Genomic DNA, 19,271 nt, shown 5'->3' with positions numbered 1-19,271 from the left:
ATTTAACTATAGTCAAGATTTATTTCTTTAAACAAGCTGATAGTTGATATGATTTATACTGCATATTCGAAAAATATTTTTTCCATGTTACCTTTTCTCTCTTTTTTTGGTACTGGAGATTGAACCCAGGGTCGCTCTACCACTGAGCCATATCCCCAACCCTTTTTATTTTTTTAGTTTGAGATAGGGTCTTGCTGAGTTGCTGAGGGACTTGCTAAATTGCTGAGAGTCTCTCTTTAGTTGCTGAGACTGGTCTTGAACTTGTGATCCTCCTGCCTAAGCCTACATAGTTGCTGGGATTACAGGTGTGTATCACCATACTCAGCTCTATTTGAACTTTTCTATCATACAAAATATGGTGTCATTATAATAATTATTATGATTTCTGTTTTATAATTTAAGCCATTAGAAAGTAGATTCTAAGATTGCACGGATCATCATATCTAATAATTTGATCTATGACTATTAGTTCCATGATTATTTCGTGTATTCTGCCTTTGTCAACCTTCCAAATAATCTGTCTTCTTAATCTAAGATTATTTGTTAATTAAAAATATTTCAGTTACTATAACTCCTTAAGCATTGGTATAGGTTCCTTTTCATTTTCCAGAAAAAATTCTTATCCTTAATTCTTCTAACATTTTTTTTTTTGGTGTGTGTGTGTGTGTGTGTGTGTGTGTGTGTGTGGTGCTGGGGATTGAACCCAGGACCTTGGGCAGGTGAGGCAAGCACTCTACCAGCTGAGCTATATCCCCAGCCCTCTTATCCTTAATTCTATTAATTATAAAAGAGGGATATTCAGGCTAAAAATCAAAATTAGTAATGAATACCTTTGTCTGAAATGTTTCTTCTGTATAACTTTGCAAAGTGTGATGGTCTTTCAGTAGAACTGAAATTTTAGGGTTCCAGTGGTGATTTTATCTTTTCTTCGGAAAAAGTGCTAACAGCTGTTCTATTTGTCTCACCATGATCAGGCCATACCTGCAGTTCTAGAATTTGTGCAGAGGAGTGCCTTTTTCTCACTTTATCTTTCTTGCTTTGTTATATCACAATTCTGGTTAAGTCCCATTTCTGTCCTGTCCTCTGTTTCATACACTGGAACAAGACAAATTCATGATCATAAACTCAAGCGGACCCGTAATACTGTCAGGCAGTTGCAGCATATTTTCCAGTCCACTTTTCCTTCTAAAATAGATGTCCTACCTTATCCTCCGGTCATCACACATTATTTTGCACGCACACTCTCTCAGCATCCTGTTTCATTGAGAAAGAGGATGCAGGCAAGAGGGAACCTGTACCCCCATGGCATCCAGCTGCCTGCCTCTGCGTGTGCTCAGTTTTTCTTAGGATGAACCGCCTATGTGTCATTGAAGCTAGGTCCTGAATCCTGTTCCCTCTGACTTACTCCGGGCCATGGTTCTAGTTGTTCCTTTCTCTTGTCCTGCCTCATCAGTTCTCCCATCTCAAGGGGATTTTTGTGGTAATCTGTATTCATGCTGTTACTTCTCCTGTTATGGGAACTTTAGAAAGGAACCCTCTTAATCTTGTTTCCCCTGCTAGCTTCCACTCCATTTTTGCAGCTCTTCACCCCGAAGTTTTGGAATGAGTCTAGTCCTCTGAATCTCCTCCCTTTGTCCTTGTATCCTCTGCTAAATTGACCCCAGGTGGGGAGGCTTTTTGTGATTTGCTCTGAGTCACTGGTCTGATCTTTCAGCCTCTTTTGACACAGGCTATCAACATCTCTGCCTTAAAATACTTTTTTCTTTTGGTTTTCAGAATACCACTCAGTTCTCTTGGTTTTCATCCTGTCTCTTATCTGCTCCTTCTTAGTATTTCGCATGGGTTCTTTTTCATTTCCCTGATTTCTAAATGATAGGATGCCAGGGTTCAATATTTAAAATCTTGTTCTCTACATCTGTGTTTTCGATTTCATCTGTTCTCCTGGCTTTAATTACTACCTCTAATTTGATGATTCCTAAGTTTATATCTTTGGCTCAGACCTAATTCTTTTTTTTTTTTTTTTTTTTTTTAAAGAGAGAGAGAGAGGATTTTTAAATATTTATTTTTCAGTTTTCGGCGGACACGGCATCTTTGTTTGTATGTGGTGCTGAGGATCGAACCCGGGCCGCATGCATGCCAGGCGAGCGCGCTATTGCTTGAGCCCCAGCCCAAGCTCAGACCTAATTCTAGCATCTGAAAATTTATAATCTAATGGTCTGTTTGACATCTTTGCTAGTATGTCTTGATAAGCATCTCCCAGTTAACGCCTCTAAAGTGAAGTTTTGATAGTTCCTTCATCTTATCTTCTTCCAGGCCATCATTTCAATAAGTGATAACTCATTTTTTTTTTCAAGTTGCTTAAGCCTGAAACATCATCCCTTTTGTTTTTATCTTATATGCTGGACTGTGGATTGGCATACTTTCTGTAAAGGGCCAATTTTTTTTTTTTTTTTTTTAACAGACCATAAGATAACAGCTATTCATCTCTGTCCATAGCACAAAAGCAGCCGTAGCCAGTATGTAAACAAACAAGTGTGGGGCTGGGGATGTGGCTCAAGCGGTAGCGCGCTTGCCTGGCATGCATGCGGCCCGGATTCGATCCTCAGCACCACATACAAACAAAGATGTCGTGTACGCCGATAACTAAAAAATAAAAATATTAAGATTCTCTCTCTCTCTCTCTCTCTCTCTCTCTCTCTCTCTCTCTCTCTCTCTGTCTCCCTCTCTCTTTAAAAAAAAAAAGTAAAAAAAAACAAAAACAAAAACAAAAAAAACAAACAAGTGTGACTGTGTTACAGTAAAACTCAACTCGAGCAGGTAGTGAGGGGACTTGGCCTGTGGGCTGCAGCTTGAAGTCCCCGGCTCTCAGCCCATCAGCAAACTAGAAGAAGACCAGATTGTCAACTTCTGCTTGTCACTCCTTGTCCCTTCCTAAGCCCGAGGCACCAGCATCTCTGCTCTGTTGCTGGCCCGGCCTCTTGCCTGGTCTCTCTAGGCCCATGCTGGCTGCACTCTCAGTGCCAAGCCACCGGGCCCTGGTGCATAGTGCAATGTTGCGTAACAGCAGTGTTGTTTCTTACAGCAGGTTTATTATGTTGTCACAAACTAACAAACACTTGGGTGTCCTCTCAGTGGTTAGCTCTTGGCAGTGCATCGCAATGCCAGTCTCTCCATAATCTCCTGATTATGTTTCTCACATAATCACCATTATTCATAATTACAAACAGGTGGCTATTATTAGCTATGCTTTGGCAGGTTGGATAAACAAATTCGTGATTTATTAAATAAACAAGTAAAAAGAAAAATAAAACCCTCCACAAGGCAGATTGTGTCATCTCTCTTCAGAACCCACCAGTGGCTCCCTCCCTTCCTCAACACAAAAGTCTTTTAGAGCCCCCACCATGCCCCAGGGCTGTGTGTGATCAGCAGGAGGTGTGACCCCTTTCCCACTGCTCTCCTGTTTTCTCTGCTCAGGCATGCTGATTTTTCTTGGTCCTGGAACATTCCAGGCATGACCCTAATTTGGGTCATTTGCGTTTGCTGTTTCTTTGCTTAGACTATATACACTTTAGAAACAGTGCTTCAGGTGTTACTCAAGTGTCACTTCCTCAATAAGATGACCTTGGTCCTTGGCCATTGCCTGCAGTTGCTACCTCTGACATGGATACTCTTCTAGCTCTTAACTGTCAGCAGATATTGCAGGTGTAGTAGGGTGTATTCTGTTTTGTATGCTCACCTATTGGCAAGGACTTGGGCCCATTTTGTTCACTGCTGTGTCACCAGTGCCTGGATGTTATTCATTAAATCATTAATAATGAGTTGGGTTGAATTAAGAAATGATTCGTAACAGATAAAGCAAAATGACATGGGCATGTATAACTTAAAGAAATTTTAAGAAAATATGATAACCTTTCATTTCTTAATGCACAGCTATCTATCACAAGGAAGATAACTGCTTATGCTTGTTTTCTGTTGTTTTAGAAGTTAGTGGGCCCATGGCTAGATTTATCATCCACTGAATGTGGGGGAGAGACTTGTGTTCAGAGTCAAGAAGTGTTTCTTTCTACCCGCATGCCAACAAGTCCCCACCTTGCTAAGCTTTGGAGATCAGAAGAGATCTGGCTCAGGGCTGCGGGGGTGTGTCTCAATGGTAGGGCACACCCCTAGAATGCTGTAGGCTCTGAGTTTCATCCCTAGCACTGCAAAAAAAAGCAGAAGAGATCTGATACGATCAGGGAGGTGCAGCTTAGACAAGGGATTGTCTTTTTCTTTCTTTTTTTAAAATTTTTTTTTTAGACTTTGGACATTTATTTTGTTCATTTATTTATATGCGGTGTTGAGAATTGAACACAGTGCCTCATACATGTGAGGCAAGAGCTCTACCACTGAGCCAAAACTCTTTTTCTTTTTTATTGTTTTAGAAGTGTTTATCAGACATTGTAAGGAGCCCTTTATCTGAAAGCCTTAGGGTGCTTTCAGTTGCAGGTAACTAAATCAAGAATTTAGTCTCCAACATGCAGACCCAGCTTCTTGCCATACTCTTGGCTTCTGTGTTCATTTCCCAGGGCTGCCCCAACAAGGTGCCATAAACCTGATATCTTTTTTTCATTTTTTGGTACTGGGGAATGATCTAAGGGGTGCTTAACCACTGAGCCACAACCCTAGCCCTATTTATTTTTTATTTTGAGACAGGGTCTTGCTAAGTTGCTTAGGGCTTAAGTTACTGAGGATGGCCTTAAACTTGGAATCTTCCTGTCTCAGCCTCCTGAGCTTCTGGCATTACAGGCATGAATCACCATGCCTGGCTTAATCCTGATGTCTTAAAACAGTAGAAATATATTTTCTCACAGTTCTGGAGGCCAGAAGTCTGAAGTTAAGATGCTGGCAGAGATGCACATGTGTAATTCTAGTGGCTTAGGAAGCTGAGGCAGGAGGATCGCAAGTTCAGAGCCAGCCTCAGCAAAAGCGAGGTGCTAAGCAACTCAGTGAGACCCTGTCTCTGAATAAAATATAAAATAGAGCTCGGTATGTAGTTCAGTCTAGTGCACCTGAGTTTAATCCCCAGTACTCCCCTCCCCACCAAAAAAAAAAGGTGCTGGCAGGGCCATGATCCTTTCAAAGGCTCTAAGAAAGAATGCCTGGCTTTTCTGCTCTTCTGGTGACTTCTGGTATTCCTTGACTTGTGATGGGAAGACTCTGATAGCTTGTCTCCCCTTCACATGGCTGTCTTCTTTTTGTGTGAATCTGTCCAAAATTCCCTCTTCTTACAAAGATGCCAGTCTTTGGATTAAGGATCACCCTCATTCAGTGTGACCTCATTGACTTGCTTACATATGCAAAGACCCAACTTCTAAATAGAAATATTATTTACTTTTCTTTTTATGGCTCTGGGGCTGGAATCCATATGTCATGCATGCTAGGCAAGTGCTTTATCACTGAGCTACAGCTCTAGGCCCTTTAAAAAAATATATTTATTTTGAGTCAAACTTGCTGAGTTGTCCAGGCTGGCCTTCGACTTGGGATCCTTTTGCCTCAGCCTCCCTCTTGCCTTTTATGCCTGGCAAGAATTGAATTTTATTCAAGGAACATTTACTAACATTATGCTTATTCATTTTCTCCTAAAATTAAAACCAAAAACAAACAAACAAAAAACCACCCAGGGCAAAGTATTTTATTATTTTTTTTTTAAAGAGAGAGATAATTTTTTAATATTTATTTTTTTAGTTATCGGTGTACACAACATCTTTGTTTGTATGTGGTGCTGAGGATCGAACCCGGGCCACACGCATGCCAGGCGAGCGTGCTACCACTTGAGCCATATCCCCAGCCCCAGGGCAAAGTATTTTAGATGTAGAGAGTAAATGTTACCTGTGACCCCTGTGGAATCCTTGGTGCTCGCCACCCCTCCCCTAACAAGAGGTTGTTGGTGTTCCACATTCTGTATTCTTCATTCTCAGAAATTTCTTAATATTTTTGCTGAATTGTTATTTCAACTTAAAATAATAAGAGAGAAAGGCTTTGTAAAGAAACAATGAGTTTATTCAGGAGTAAGAACGGGATTATTATCCAGAATGTGCATTCTTGGACAGATAGGCTTATCTAGTGGTGCAGAGGAAGATGGGGTTTTTAAAGATCAAATGAGGAAGGCTGGAAAGAGTTATTATTGGCAAGAATTAATAACAAGGGTGGCATCAAGGCTGAATAGGCAGTTACTGGGCAGATGTCCTCATGGAAGTGTTTTTTGTGTATGAATGCAGTGGCCTTTGTGCAAAGTCCCCATAATGGTTTTTCCCAGAGGCATGAGTAGGGGGAGCTCCTTCTTCCTCCTCCCAGCTTTAATTTGGTTTGGGTTTGATCCAGGTAGCTCTGTTTTGATTCGGACAACTTTTAGTTACTTGACTTTGTTTTTGCATTTCTTAAAACTTTACGTATATGAGTCAGATTTTCCCTAGGAATGATTGCCACTTTTTAAAAGCCATCTTTGGTTACTCTACTTTGACATTTAAGCGATAGGGCTTACAGCAGGTCAAGCGCAGTGCTAGTTCCCTGGAGTTCAAAGACAGTAAGCTCAGTGTCCTCCTTGAAGAGCTAACAGTCCAGTCGAGCAAAAGCGTTCTTTGAACTTCTTTTGAAAATCTGGTGGGCTGGGTGTAGAGTTCAGTGCTGAGCATGTGTGAGACCCTACGTTCAGTCCCCAGCACAGACTATAAAAGAAATCAAATCAAATCAAATCTGTTTATTAAATTTCTGGGAGGGATTTTCTTAAATTCTTTCCCATCTTTAGGTTTTTTTGTGAATGCATCACCTTCAGGACGTCTTAGGCCCTCTTGGATGATTTTTAAAGTCTTATTTTGGAATAATGCTACCTTCTCTCAGCTCTCTTTGATGTTTACCCATCAGACATCTTGAATATGTTCAGCTCAGGCCTTACCCTTCCTGTTTTGACTTCTCTTAAGAGATGAACATTCTTGCCCAGGATTCCCACAATGAATCTTTTATTAGCTGGTTTCATCTTGTCAGGATTCTTAGGTCTTGCGGAACCTGTCCTCAGGTTGTCTCTAGAACTGAGTTCTTACCTGTTGTCTTTCCACGGTTCCTCTGGCAAGATGGTGAAGCCTTTAATTGACTTCTCACGAAATATTTTTAGATACATATAACAACATACACATGATTATAAAACAAACAAGTTATATAGAAATAGCTTTCAAATTATTTTTAAAGGTGATGATATAATTATTTATGTTCCTTTATTAATTTTCCAAATCATAAAGACCTAGGGCTGATCAACCAAGTGCTGTCATTTCAGCCTCAAGTCCTGTTTTCCCAGTTAAGGCTTTCAGCTTTAAAAGGGAGAAATGAATAGCAGAGCCTTTTGGGGACTAGTTAAAAAGCCAAATGAATTAGGCATGGAGGCACAGACCTGCCTGTGGTCACTGATACTCAGGAGGCTGAAGAAGGCAGAGGCAAGTTTGAGGCCAGCCTAGGCAACTTAGCAAGACTATCTCAAAATAAATAAAAAGGGCTGGGGATGTGGCTCAGTAGTAAAGTATCCCTGGATTCAACCCCTAGTATAAAACAAAACAGTAGCAGGGGTCTGGATCAGAATTCATTTCCTTTGACTGATTGCTGGTCTTTTTCAGCCTGCTCCTGTTCTTACATTTGAATTCATGTCAAGTGGCTTAGGTTTGCTGGGCACTGAATTAGAAACCAGGGGTACAGAGATACGTGTTTCAGTGAGTGGCCTCGAGGGCTTTGCTGGTGACTAAGTAAAAGAGACTAACCTGCAACATGTCCAGGTGCTGGTGCTAGCTGCCTGACAGCACAGCCATAGACAGAACCTCTCAGGCTCATGGCCGTGGGCTGGGGATTTTTTTTTCCCTCCTAGAGCTATTCTATGTAGGTGCTTGTCTCATGGAAAATTCTGCCTTGGTCAGAATATAAATTAATACAGCCCTTATGGACAACAGTAATTCTTATGGAGGTTCCTCAGAAAACTGAAAATTAAATCACCATATGATTCAGTGATCCCACTGCTGGGTTTATCTCCAAAGGAATTGAAGTATGCACACTGAAGAGAGATCTGCACTGTGCTCACTGCAGCCTCACCCCTGGTGGCTGAGGCACACGGGGATCTCAGTGTCCATTGTCAGATGAGTGAATAGAGAAGGAAGGGTATGTTTGTGCTGTGGAGTACTGTTCAGCCTTAAGAAGGGAAGTCTGCCACTTGCAGCACATTCATAGACCTGGGGGACATTATGTGAAGTGAAATTAGCTGGCCTAGAAAGATAAACTGCATGATTTCATTTATATGTGGAATCTAAAAAGCTTGAACACATAGAAATAGTATAATGAATGGTGATAACTAGAGGTCAGGGAGGGGGATGGACAAGGGAAGGGAAGATAGTTGATCAAAGGGTACAAAATTTTAAGGGAATAAAGCTTTAGTGATCATACAGAATGGTGACCAAAAATTAATAATGCATTATATATTATTTAATAAAAACAAGATTGTTCCTTTCGAACATCTTTCCATATCCCCTTACAGTTTTTATTCTCATCTCTCAGAGTTTGATCTGATAAAATTTGATCTCTTTTACATTTTAGTCTATTTTGGTAGTTATCAGTGGTTTACTAACATCATAAATTCACGAAGCCTTGATTTAATATTTATTTGAATCATTCTCTGTGTTAGGTTCCATTCTGGGCCATATTGCTTGTTGTTTAGTGAGAAAATGAACAATTAAATTAAAACTTCTTGAAACCCGTCAGGTGGTGCTGATTGTGGGGAGCACCAGAATGGTGCTTCAGGGAGGACTGCAGGGAGCACCTCAGAACGAACATTTCTAGCAGAGGCCTGAGTGAAGGAAAGGAGCACGCCTGGCAGGATCTGTGGGGTGATCTTTTCAGACTGAAGAAAAGGAGATGCAGAAATCCTGTGGCGAGAATGGGCTGGTGATGATTGCCAGTGCAGGGGACAGTCCTCTTTTAATGGCTTTTTTCAGAATTTTGAGTCTAATAAGCATCGTTGTTGTTTAGTAGTGTATTAGTAGAGAATTAGTAGAGAATTTTAATATTTATTTATTTATTTTTTTTTTTATTTTTCGGCAGACACAACATCTTTGTTTGTATGTCGTGCTGAGGATCAAACCCGGGCCGCGCGCATGCCAGGCGAGCGCGTTTCAGCCACATCCCCAGCCCTCTTTTTTTTTTTTTTTAATATTTTTGTAGTTGTCAATGGACACAATACATTCATTTTATTTATTTATTTATTTAAATAAATAAATTTATTTAATGTGGTGCTGGGGATCCAACCCAGTGCCTCACACATGCTAGGCAAGTACTCTTACCCCTGAGCCCAGATAAACTGATTTCCTACGAATGTTCCTATGATTTTAATACTACATTCAGCATTTAATATAATCTGATGGAAAGTGGTCAATTGCTAAGATGACAGTGCCAGTGCACAATGTTGTCCTGACTGTTGCCACTATAGACGGCTACTGCAGCATTTTGCGTGGCTTCATCTTTTGTTCTCTGTTTAGGAGTCGCCCATCGGAGCCAGAGCAGCGAAGGAGTCAGCTCTCTCAGCAGCTCACCTTCCAACAGCCTCGAGACACAGTCCCAGTCTCTCTCCCGCTCCCAGAGCATGGACATTGATGGCGTCTCCTGTGAGAAAAGGTAAAGAAGAGCTAGCTTTCTAATGTGCCCTTTTATTTAAGGAAAGGGCAGGATCCATTTCATTGAACCTCTCTGGTCCAGACTATGCTCTAAAACAAAACGCCATCCCAGAGACCTATGCCAGTCCTTAACAAATTAGAACCAGATTTCTTAAATTGAAGGTTCTTTCTATTACTCTGAAATGTTCTTTGTACATTTTTAAAGAAATATTTTTTATTAATTGTTGATGAAATTTTTTATTTTTATTTATTTGTATGTGGTGCTGAGAATTGAACCCAGTGCCTCACACATGCTAGACAAGCGCTCTACCACTAAGTTACAATCCCAGCCCCATTTTTTTGAGTTATAGGTTTTTTATGAAATTATGGTATGGGTGGTTAAAAAAAGTGTTTTCAATGTCATTTTGTAAATACAAAGCTAACAAGAATATGTCAGTCCCTAAAAGATTCTTCAAAGTTTTCAGTAAAAGTTTAAAATTTGGAAGATTTCAGAAAGGTAAACTAAGTACCTCAGTGCTCCATTTGGATCAGGGTGTCCCAGAACAGAGCTGGCTTGAGCTACAAGTGTGCTGTGAATGGGTTATAGAGTGCCTTAGGTGTTGATTCCTTTAATCCTTGGGTCAATCAGACTTCTAATGTCCATTTCTCCTGCCCTCAGGTAGCACTCTGTGTTTACCTCAGCAGGCCAGACAGATATCATCTTGTATGTGTATCGTGATATGAAAAATGTTTCAAAACACTGATATACAGCCTCAGCTATTGTTGGAATCAAGGTGAAGAGCCAGATCAGAGATCATCACATAGGATAAAAATTTAAGGAGGACTGTTCTCTTAGAGGAAGAAAATTAAATAGACAATAATCTACCCTACAGAACAAAAATAATCATGTGTTTATCATCTTTGCTTTGGGTTTAGGGATTTTTTTATTTTTTTTTTTAATCAAGTCAACTCATTTCATGGCCACTAGGTAACTATCATGTCGGATAAGGACCTAGATTTATACCATTTCTGTAGCTTGGATACCTTAAGCCAAGAATATTTATACAAGTAGAAGCATACCTGTAATATCGTTAGGCATCTAGCAGAATCAAATACAAGTCATCCAAGAATTCAGAGAATTTCCTTAGAAAAAGCTCCAAGAAGTTAGCTGCAGTGATGCATGCCTGTAATTCCAACTACTTGGGAGACTAAGATAGGAAGATCTCGAGTCTGAGCAGCAGTGGGCAACTGAGTGAGACCATGTCTCAGAAGCTCAAAAAATAAAAAGAAACGTGAGACCACAGTCCCAAATCATAAAACACATTAGAAAACAAGTCACTGTAAGAGTTACCAGGTGGAAAATTTGATATGAGTTTAACCATTGAATAATAAATTTGAGTTTAACCATTGAATAAAAGTAGCTAAAGAGAGAGTTGATAAGTTGAAAGCTACAGCTAATGAAATTACCTAGAATGCACCACAGAGAACAAGAGTGAAAAATATGAAGCATATTCAGAGATACAAAAGATGGAGATCAATATAAATCTAAAAAGTCCAAAGGAGAAATTAGAGAAATAAACAGATTCCCTCACCCAACTCTTTTCCTGTATATTTTTCTCTACTGCTTTGGAAGCTGTTATCAAAAACATAAGGCTGAACCAGGTGCAGTACCTCACACCTGTAATCCCAGCAGCCTGGGAATCTGAGGCATGAGGATCACAAGTTCAAAGCCAGCCTCAGCAACTTCATGAGGCCCTATACAACTTGGTGAGACCCTGTCTGAAAGTAAAATAAAATGGGATGGTATGCAGCTCAGTGGTTAAGCACCTCGGGGTTCAATTCCTTGTACCAAAAAAAAAAAAAAAAAAAATTCTTTTTTAAAGAGTTGGTAAATAATATAAATTCTCAGATTGTGGAAGTCCAGAAAATCATGAGCAGGATAAACAAAGTTAAATTGTAACTATGCTATTTATAGTGAAATTATAAAATGCCAGTGACAGAGCCCTTTAGAGCAAGCAGGGAGAACAACAGAAATGACTGTTAGGTGTCTCAATGATGAAAGCCAGAGATGATAAAATAATAGTGTTAAATGCTGGAAAAAGTAACTACCCACTGAAAATTATGTACCCTTGTAGAATTGTCTTTTTTTTTTTTCTCAAATAGAGAATTTTTAAAAAATATATTTATTTTAGTTTTCGGTGGACACAACTTCTTCATTTTATTTATATGTGGTGCTGAGGATCGAACCCAGTGCCCCACGCATGCCAGGCCAGCGAGCTACCGCTTAAGCCACATCCCCAGCCCTGTAGAATTGTCTTTTAAGAGTAAGTTTAAAACAGAGATATTTATATAGTTTAGGAAACACAACAACAAAAAATACTCACCTGCTGATCTGCCACACTGCTAATTTCCAGCCTTGTTAGAAGATCCCAATGTATTTTTTTGTTTGTTTGTTTGTATTGGGAATTGAATCCAGGGGTGCTTTACCACTGAGTTACATCCCTAACTCTTTTTATTTTTTAAGACAGGGTGTTATTAAGTTGCTTAGGGCCTTGCTAAATTGCTGAGACTGGCCTGGAACTTGTGATTCTCTTGTCTGACTCCCAAAACACTAGGATTACAGGTGTATACCACTGTGCCTAGATGAACCCTAACTTTTTTTTTTTTTTTTTTAATATTTATTTATTTTTGGTATGTGGTGCTGAGGATCGAACCCGGGCTGCACGCATGCCAGACGAGCGCACTACCGCTTGAGCCACATCCCCAGCCCATGAACCCTAACTTTTAACAAATGTAGTTTTTTTTTTTTTAATCTTTATGTGGTGCTGAGAATTGAACCCAGGGTCTCACATGTTCGAGGCAAGCGCTCTACCGCTGAGTCACAACCCCAGCCCCAACAATAGAGTTTGTTAAAATAGAGAATGGAGTATGATTCATAATAGACTGCAAGGCCCTGGGTTCAGTCCCCAGCCCCACCCCCCAAAAAATCCTTTTCAGGGATCTAAGAACTAATGTCTGAGATGAAAAGAAAGAAAGAGTGAGGACTGAAGAAAATAATAAACATATGGTACATGTGAACAAACCCTGATGTATAGAATGCTCATAGCAGTTTATAACACAGCAATGAGAGAGGAGAGTAAAAGTAATCAGATAGATTTAAGATATTGAACAAGAGCGGTAAGCTAGAAGAGGGATGGTTAGGGCACCCTTGAATTCTTGTATTACTTGTGAAGAGGGTAAATTTTATGCTTTGAATTAAAAATACTTGATAAAGTTCAAGAGTAACCATTAAAAGAATAGACATCCAGTATAGTTGTGCCCCCATCCACAGGGAATATTGGGTTCGATCCTCGGCACCACAACTTGGAATATTCTAAGACCCGTAGTGGATGCCTAAAACCACAGATCATTTTGAACTGTATACTGAGCTGTCTTTTCATATACCCGAAACATTGCCACAAAGTGCTAGAGTAGCTCCTTCTTCCATGTTGTGTGGGGTACCTCCCAAATAACACTGTTCTTGGATTTGGGGGCCATTATTAAATAAAATAAGAGTTACTCAAACACAAGTACTGCAATACCTCTGCCATCATATGATAAACAAGCTAAGTGAACAATGAGTGGGTAGTCTGTCATGTGTGGATGAGCCAGACAAAGGGATGATTCATGTCCTTGGCAGAATGAAGCAGGTTGGTACAAGTCAGCATGCTACAAGTGCAATTTAAAACTGTAAATTATTTCTGAGACTTTCCATTTTCTGCACTGGGACCATAGTTGATTGAAACTGAGGAAAGTAAAACCATGGATAGGAGGGGACTACTGTTCCTCTCCCAAATCAATAAGGGAGCAACATGGAACAAGGCAGGGGGTAGGGTAGAGGAAACTTAAATTTATGGGAAAAAATACAAATTTTAGAAAGGGACAAACAGCACAAAATCGGATAGTTTAACAAATCAAAATATGTCACTGATCATAGTAAATCAGTTAAAGTCATAGGTTGAGCAAAAACAAAACAGTTCATCTTTGTATTTGTTTACTCAAGGCAATACCCGGAACACAGAAAGATGGAAAGCTAAAGGAAGAAGAGGGGCCACATAGAAAAAATTGGGATAAACCTACTGATGAGTTAGACAGTAAGGCATAAAGAATTTATAAGAAATAAGCATTTTATAATGGTAGGTGTACAGTTTGCTAGCCAGATATAACAGTTTAAAAATGTGTATTCACTTGGTAATATAATTTCAACATCTAATAAAGCAGGTATTGACGGTACAAGAAGAAATGACACATAATGGCAATGGGAGATTACCATTACCATTTTTCAGCCAGTAATAGATCAAGGAGGGTAAACATCTGTAAGCACCAAAAGGCAACTCAGTCAGCAGTCGTGATTTAGTTGAAGGAGGCCGAGCCTTGCGTCCTAGTGTGAGAGCACACAGCCTTCACTAACACTCCTCAGTCAGAAAGTTTCAGGAGTCAGAACCATTGGTTAGAAAATTAACATAGGAATTTTAAAAACCTACATACATTAGACATTTTAAATACCTGTCAAAGAAGAGATCATAATGGAAATTTGAAAGTACTCAGAATTGAAAAATAATAAATATGTATCAAAGTGACAACTTAAGAAAAATGTTTAAATTTCCATTTAAAATGGGAAATACCTGCACTCTTAGTGGTCTTTTCCGGACTCATTTGCTTTCATTTTTCTATAGCATTTATTATTTAACATACTATATGCTTTGCTTATGAGAAATTATGTTTATAGTTTATTTTCTTCCTCTCTCTAACGAGAATGTACGCTTTGTGAAGTAGGAGTTTTTTAAGTCTCTTTTGATCAGTATCTCAGACACTTGGAACAATGTCTACACAAAATGGGTTCTCAGTACTATGTATTACTGACAAAGAGAATTCCATGAAAAAGTATAAATTTACAAGGTGCATATGAATTTGAAATCTTGGTAGAAAATGAGATTTCTCAAAAAACAATTCTCCCCAAATGTGGCTCAACAAGAAAGAGATAACCCAAATAAACACCAGGAAATGCACTGAATGGGTATTTTTCTGCTGTATGGTTTTGCAGGTATTCAATTGTATTAAAAATTTTCGGATAATTAAAAAAAAAAGAACATTCCAACTTAATATATGAGGCTAATATAACCTTAATATTAAATCCAAGCCTGGGACTGGGCTTGTGGCTCAGTGGCAGAGCACTCACCTAGCACATGTGAGGCACTGGGTTTGATCCTCAGCACCACATAAAAGTAAATACATAAAATGAAGGTATTGTGTTCTATTACAACTAAAAAAAATAAAAATATTTTTAAAAATTTTAAAAACCAAGCCTGGCATGGTAGCACACGTCTATAATCCCAGAGGCCCTGGAGGCTGAGGCAGGAGGATCACAAGTTCAAAGCTAGCCTCAGCAAAAAACGAGGTGCTAAAGAAACTCAGTGAGACTTTGTTTCTAAATAAAATTAAAAAATAGGGGCAGTAGCAGAGTGCTTGCTTCACACATATGAGGCACTGGGTTTGATCCTCAGCACCACATAAAAGTAAATAAACAAAATAAAGATATTGTGATCAGCTTAAAAAAAAAAAATAGGGCTGGGGATGTGGCTCAGTGGTCGAGTTTCCATGAATTCAATCCTGGTATTAAGAACAAAGCAAAAAAACCTATGTGAGTAATATAAAAGAATATTAATAACAGGGTAATCATACCCATTAACAAATTTGCAGAAATATTAAGATAGCAAGTCAAATCCCATAGCACATAAATGGCAGGCTAAGCTAATCTTTGGAGTTCAGGGTGAGCACAGTGGTTGCTGTGAGTCAACTTACTCCTTGATTTGAAGAGCTGCAGGGTTTTCTTGAAGTACTGGTGATGTTCTGTTTCCTGATCTGGATAGGTTTACTTCATGGATTTCATTCAGCCAAACATCTACGCATGACTCTGCACATATATTTCAAGTAAAAGTTTACTTAAAAAAACACTACAAATTGATAGCTATATCATAATCAACTCGGGTTTACCTTGAGAGTACAGGAGGGCATTAACATTAGAAAATCTGTAAATGTCATTTACCATATTATATATCATAGAGAAAATCCTTGTTATGTTGTTAGCTGCAAAAATTTGATAAAATTCTACATTAATTCATTATTAAAATCTAAGCAAATGAGGAACAGGAAGAAGTAGCCTTAAACTGACAGTGTGGGGCTGGGGTGTAGCTCAATGATAGAGCCCTGGGTTCCATCCCCGGTACCAAAAAGAAAAAAGCAGTATTGAGGCAGAGACAGAGTTCATCAAATATATCACAAGATCCCTAATATTTCCCAGTCTCTTTTGCTGTTAGATTGGGGCCAAATGACTAGTTCTGTCCAGTAGATTGTGAATGAGAGTGACATGCGTCACTTTTAGGTGAAGGCAGTTGAGCCGATATTCCTCCTCCATTCCTCTCTTCTCTTGCTCCAGTGACCTGGGAGGCTGTGTATTGCAGATGGCATAGATTAAAGATGGAGTAAGGATGCTTCACTCTCTTCAGACTTTGCGTAAGCAAGAAATGAACCCTTATAGTTTTAATAAGCCTCTAAGATTCCAGAGTGTGTGTATGTTACACTAGTATAGGTTATCCTACTGTGACTAAGAGAACATCTACTAAAAAGCACAGCAGCTCCCACAGTTAGTGGTTAGAACCCCTCTGTAAAATCAGGAGTTAGACCCAGGACCACTGCTGTTTCTACCACTCACTGTTCAACACGTGGGTCCTACTCAGTGCAGGAAGACACACCATTAGAGTGGAGGACACTAAACAGTTACTACCTGGAGTCAGGTGGACTATCTGCGTAGTAACTCTATGAATAAGAGAACATGTTGCTATAAGAGCTGCATATTTTAAACCAGTTATGCTATTATTTGCCAATAATAAAAACTTCACTTTTAAAAACATGCCATTCACAGTTGTAATAAAAACTATATAGTATCTAGAAATATATTTAGCAAAAGAACTACAAGAATTTTATGGAGAAAATTATAAAAGTTTATTGAAAGACCTTGAAGAAGTTTTAGTACTTGGGGAGAGAGACCCAAGAACATAGTAATGTCATTTCTTCCCGAATTTGATCTCCAAGGTCAATGAGATTCTAGTCAAAATCCTGACAGGATTTTTAAGGAACTAGTAGGCTGATTCTCAAGTGTGTGTAGAAGAGGGAAGAGCCAGGAATATCAAGATGGTTTGAAGTGGAGTGAGGTGTTTGATCTCACACAAGTGGAGACACATCATGAGGGTTCAGTCAGACAGAGTGATGTCGACTCCTGCACAGCTAGCCTCTGGAAAATGAGTATCCAGAAATAAACCCCAGACATGTATGAGAATCAACAACATAGATTTTATGTTAATGTAAAAAGGATGATCTTAGCCAGGCATGGTAGCACACACCTGTAATTCCAGCAACTCTTAAGGCTAAGGCAGGAGAATCGCAAGTTCAAGGCCAGCTTCAGCAATTTAGCAAAGCCCTATGCAACTTAGCAAGACCTTGTCTCTAAAAATAAAAAGGGATGGGGATGTGGCTCAGAGGTTAAGTGACCCTGAGTTCATTCCCTGGTACCAAAAAAAAAAAAAAAAAGATGATCTTTTCAATAACTGGTCCTGGATAACTATTTAATGCAGGAGAAAAACAACATGTATTTAACCAGATTTTGTAATCAAGCTCTGGTTGCATTTTATGTCATTTAAAAATAACATGGACTGAAGAATCTGCTCCACTGTTTTGCTTTCCTCTTTGTTGGAGACTGAGCCTGAGGAAATGATATCTGGGGGGAAACATTTCCAAAGTGTGGGAGGCAGGATACTTACAACCCAATAGGTGAAGAGCTTTTAAAAATTAATTAGAGAAAAAGAGGAACATTTTTCATTTTGCTTTCCTGACTGATTTTGACTGATACTTAAAAACTTTTCCCCAACCAGCAGCTGTGACATTGGGGGTTTTACAGAAGCAGAAAGACTTATTTGTCTTTTATGCTTCAAGCATGTCCCAGGTGGATGTGGATTCAGGAATTGAAAATATGGAGGTTGACGAAAACGATCGAAGAGAAAAGAGGAGCCTCGGTGACAAGGTGGGTAAGAGGGAAGCCCCCTTCCAGTCTCTAGTGTCGTGTCTCATTGCCGGAGCAGCCATGAGTGGGTCTCCCTGATCGGTCAGTCTACGTGGGTGGGGTTGTCCTTTCCAAGGAGAGTGCGTAGCCTCAGTTGCCCTTATTAATGAAGTATCTCTCAGTACTTTTAATTTGTAAAATCCCTCATTTATCTTTGGTTTAGGTTTAGGTTTTTATCAGTAAATTTAATTTGCAGTAGGAACTAATAGAGAGCCCATTAGAATTTTTTCTGTTGGTCTTGCCTGAACAAGTAGATCATCGTTTGGCTGTATTCCGAGAGAAATGGTGGGAATTTAAGCTGGAATATGTAAGTAAAATCCAGTAGCAAGGAAAGCCTTTAACCACCAGGCCTGTGTTTTGTACTGTCGGCCGAGCTTAGTTCCTGTACTAGGGGTTTGTTGGGGGTTTGCCTTTGGCCTCTTGGTGGAGGCAGTTCCACCACTTTCGCTTCAGCTGGGTGTTGGGCTGCGTTAGTAGTGCGCGTCGGTGATGACCAGACGTTGGCCTAGAGCTTCTAGTGATGCTGAGCTTTAGTTTGTATAGTTCTTAGAATTTAAGTTCTTACGTATATGGTATTCTTACGTATATGGTATTTTATCTGTGGTGGAATATAATGAGAGGTGTTAAATTGGGAGAAAACTCCTGAAGGAAAATTGGTTATGTACCTAGAATGTTAACCTGATCCTTTGAAATTTAGAAGAAAAAATAGGCTGTATATCCAGCCTGTATCACATTTCTCACTGAGTTAGTTGTTCCTGATAACACCCTTGCTTTTTTTATGCTTTTCTATAAACTATATCAGAAGTTCATGAGACCTAGATGTTATAACCTCGAAGTAATAGTGACAGATTCAGTTTTCCTCTTATATCAGTGCTTGAATGGTTTTATGCATTTTTAAAAAAATCCTCATTATTAAATGAATTCAATCTGAATAAAGTATTCCTGTTGAAGTTTCCAGCTCTTGCCTCCTTCTGGAGATTAACCCCAGATCTTCTTCCTTACCAGGAGCCTTCCTCAGGCCCAGAAGTGTCTGAAGAGCAGGCCTTACAGCTGGTCTGTAAGATCTTCCGAGTCTCTTGGAAGGATCGGGACAGAGATGTCATCTTTCTTTCTTCTCTTTCTGCGCAGTTTAAGCAGAACCCAAAAGAAGGTAGGACTCCAGCTCTGCAGGCAGCCTTTTCAGAGCGCGGACAGGAGGCAGGCCCGACGCTGTGCTTTCCTCTGTGTCCACATGTCTTGCTGTGGGGATGTACATTTGATGACAGGGTTACTTCTTGTTGCGTACACTGCTGTTTTGACACCTTTCTTTCCCTTCCACTGACCTCTGATAAATTATTTTGTACTTTCTTGACTTCCACAAAAGAGAATGATGTGAGTTAATGGTCACAGAATTGGAGTTTTTTCCTTTTTAGTAGAAGGTAACTTAGAGAAGGCTTTTGCTCCTTTATAAAGGGTCCCTA

The 19,271-nt window shown here is 39.5% G+C and overlaps 1 protein-coding gene across 3 annotated transcripts in view; it reads left to right on the top strand.

Annotated features, from left to right (window-relative positions):
• The window catches only part of Ube4b (ubiquitination factor E4B), a 110,033-nt gene that overhangs the window by 34,162 nt on the left and 56,600 nt on the right, over positions 1-19,271 (top strand). For all 3 annotated transcript variants that reach the window (XM_076861336.2, XM_076861335.2, XM_076861334.2), the window contains exons 3-5: positions 9,543-9,678; positions 17,685-17,772; positions 18,817-18,961. In XM_076861336.2, the coding sequence (XP_076717451.1) occupies positions 9,543-9,678; positions 17,685-17,772; positions 18,817-18,961 (369 nt within the window). The remainder of the gene's footprint in view (positions 1-9,542; positions 9,679-17,684; positions 17,773-18,816; positions 18,962-19,271) is intronic.

This window comes from Callospermophilus lateralis, chromosome 7 (assembly GCF_048772815.1).
Source record: "Callospermophilus lateralis isolate mCalLat2 chromosome 7, mCalLat2.hap1, whole genome shotgun sequence".
NCBI lineage: Eukaryota > Metazoa > Chordata > Mammalia > Rodentia > Sciuridae > Callospermophilus > Callospermophilus lateralis.
This window is presented reverse-complemented; position numbering and strand designations above follow the sequence as displayed.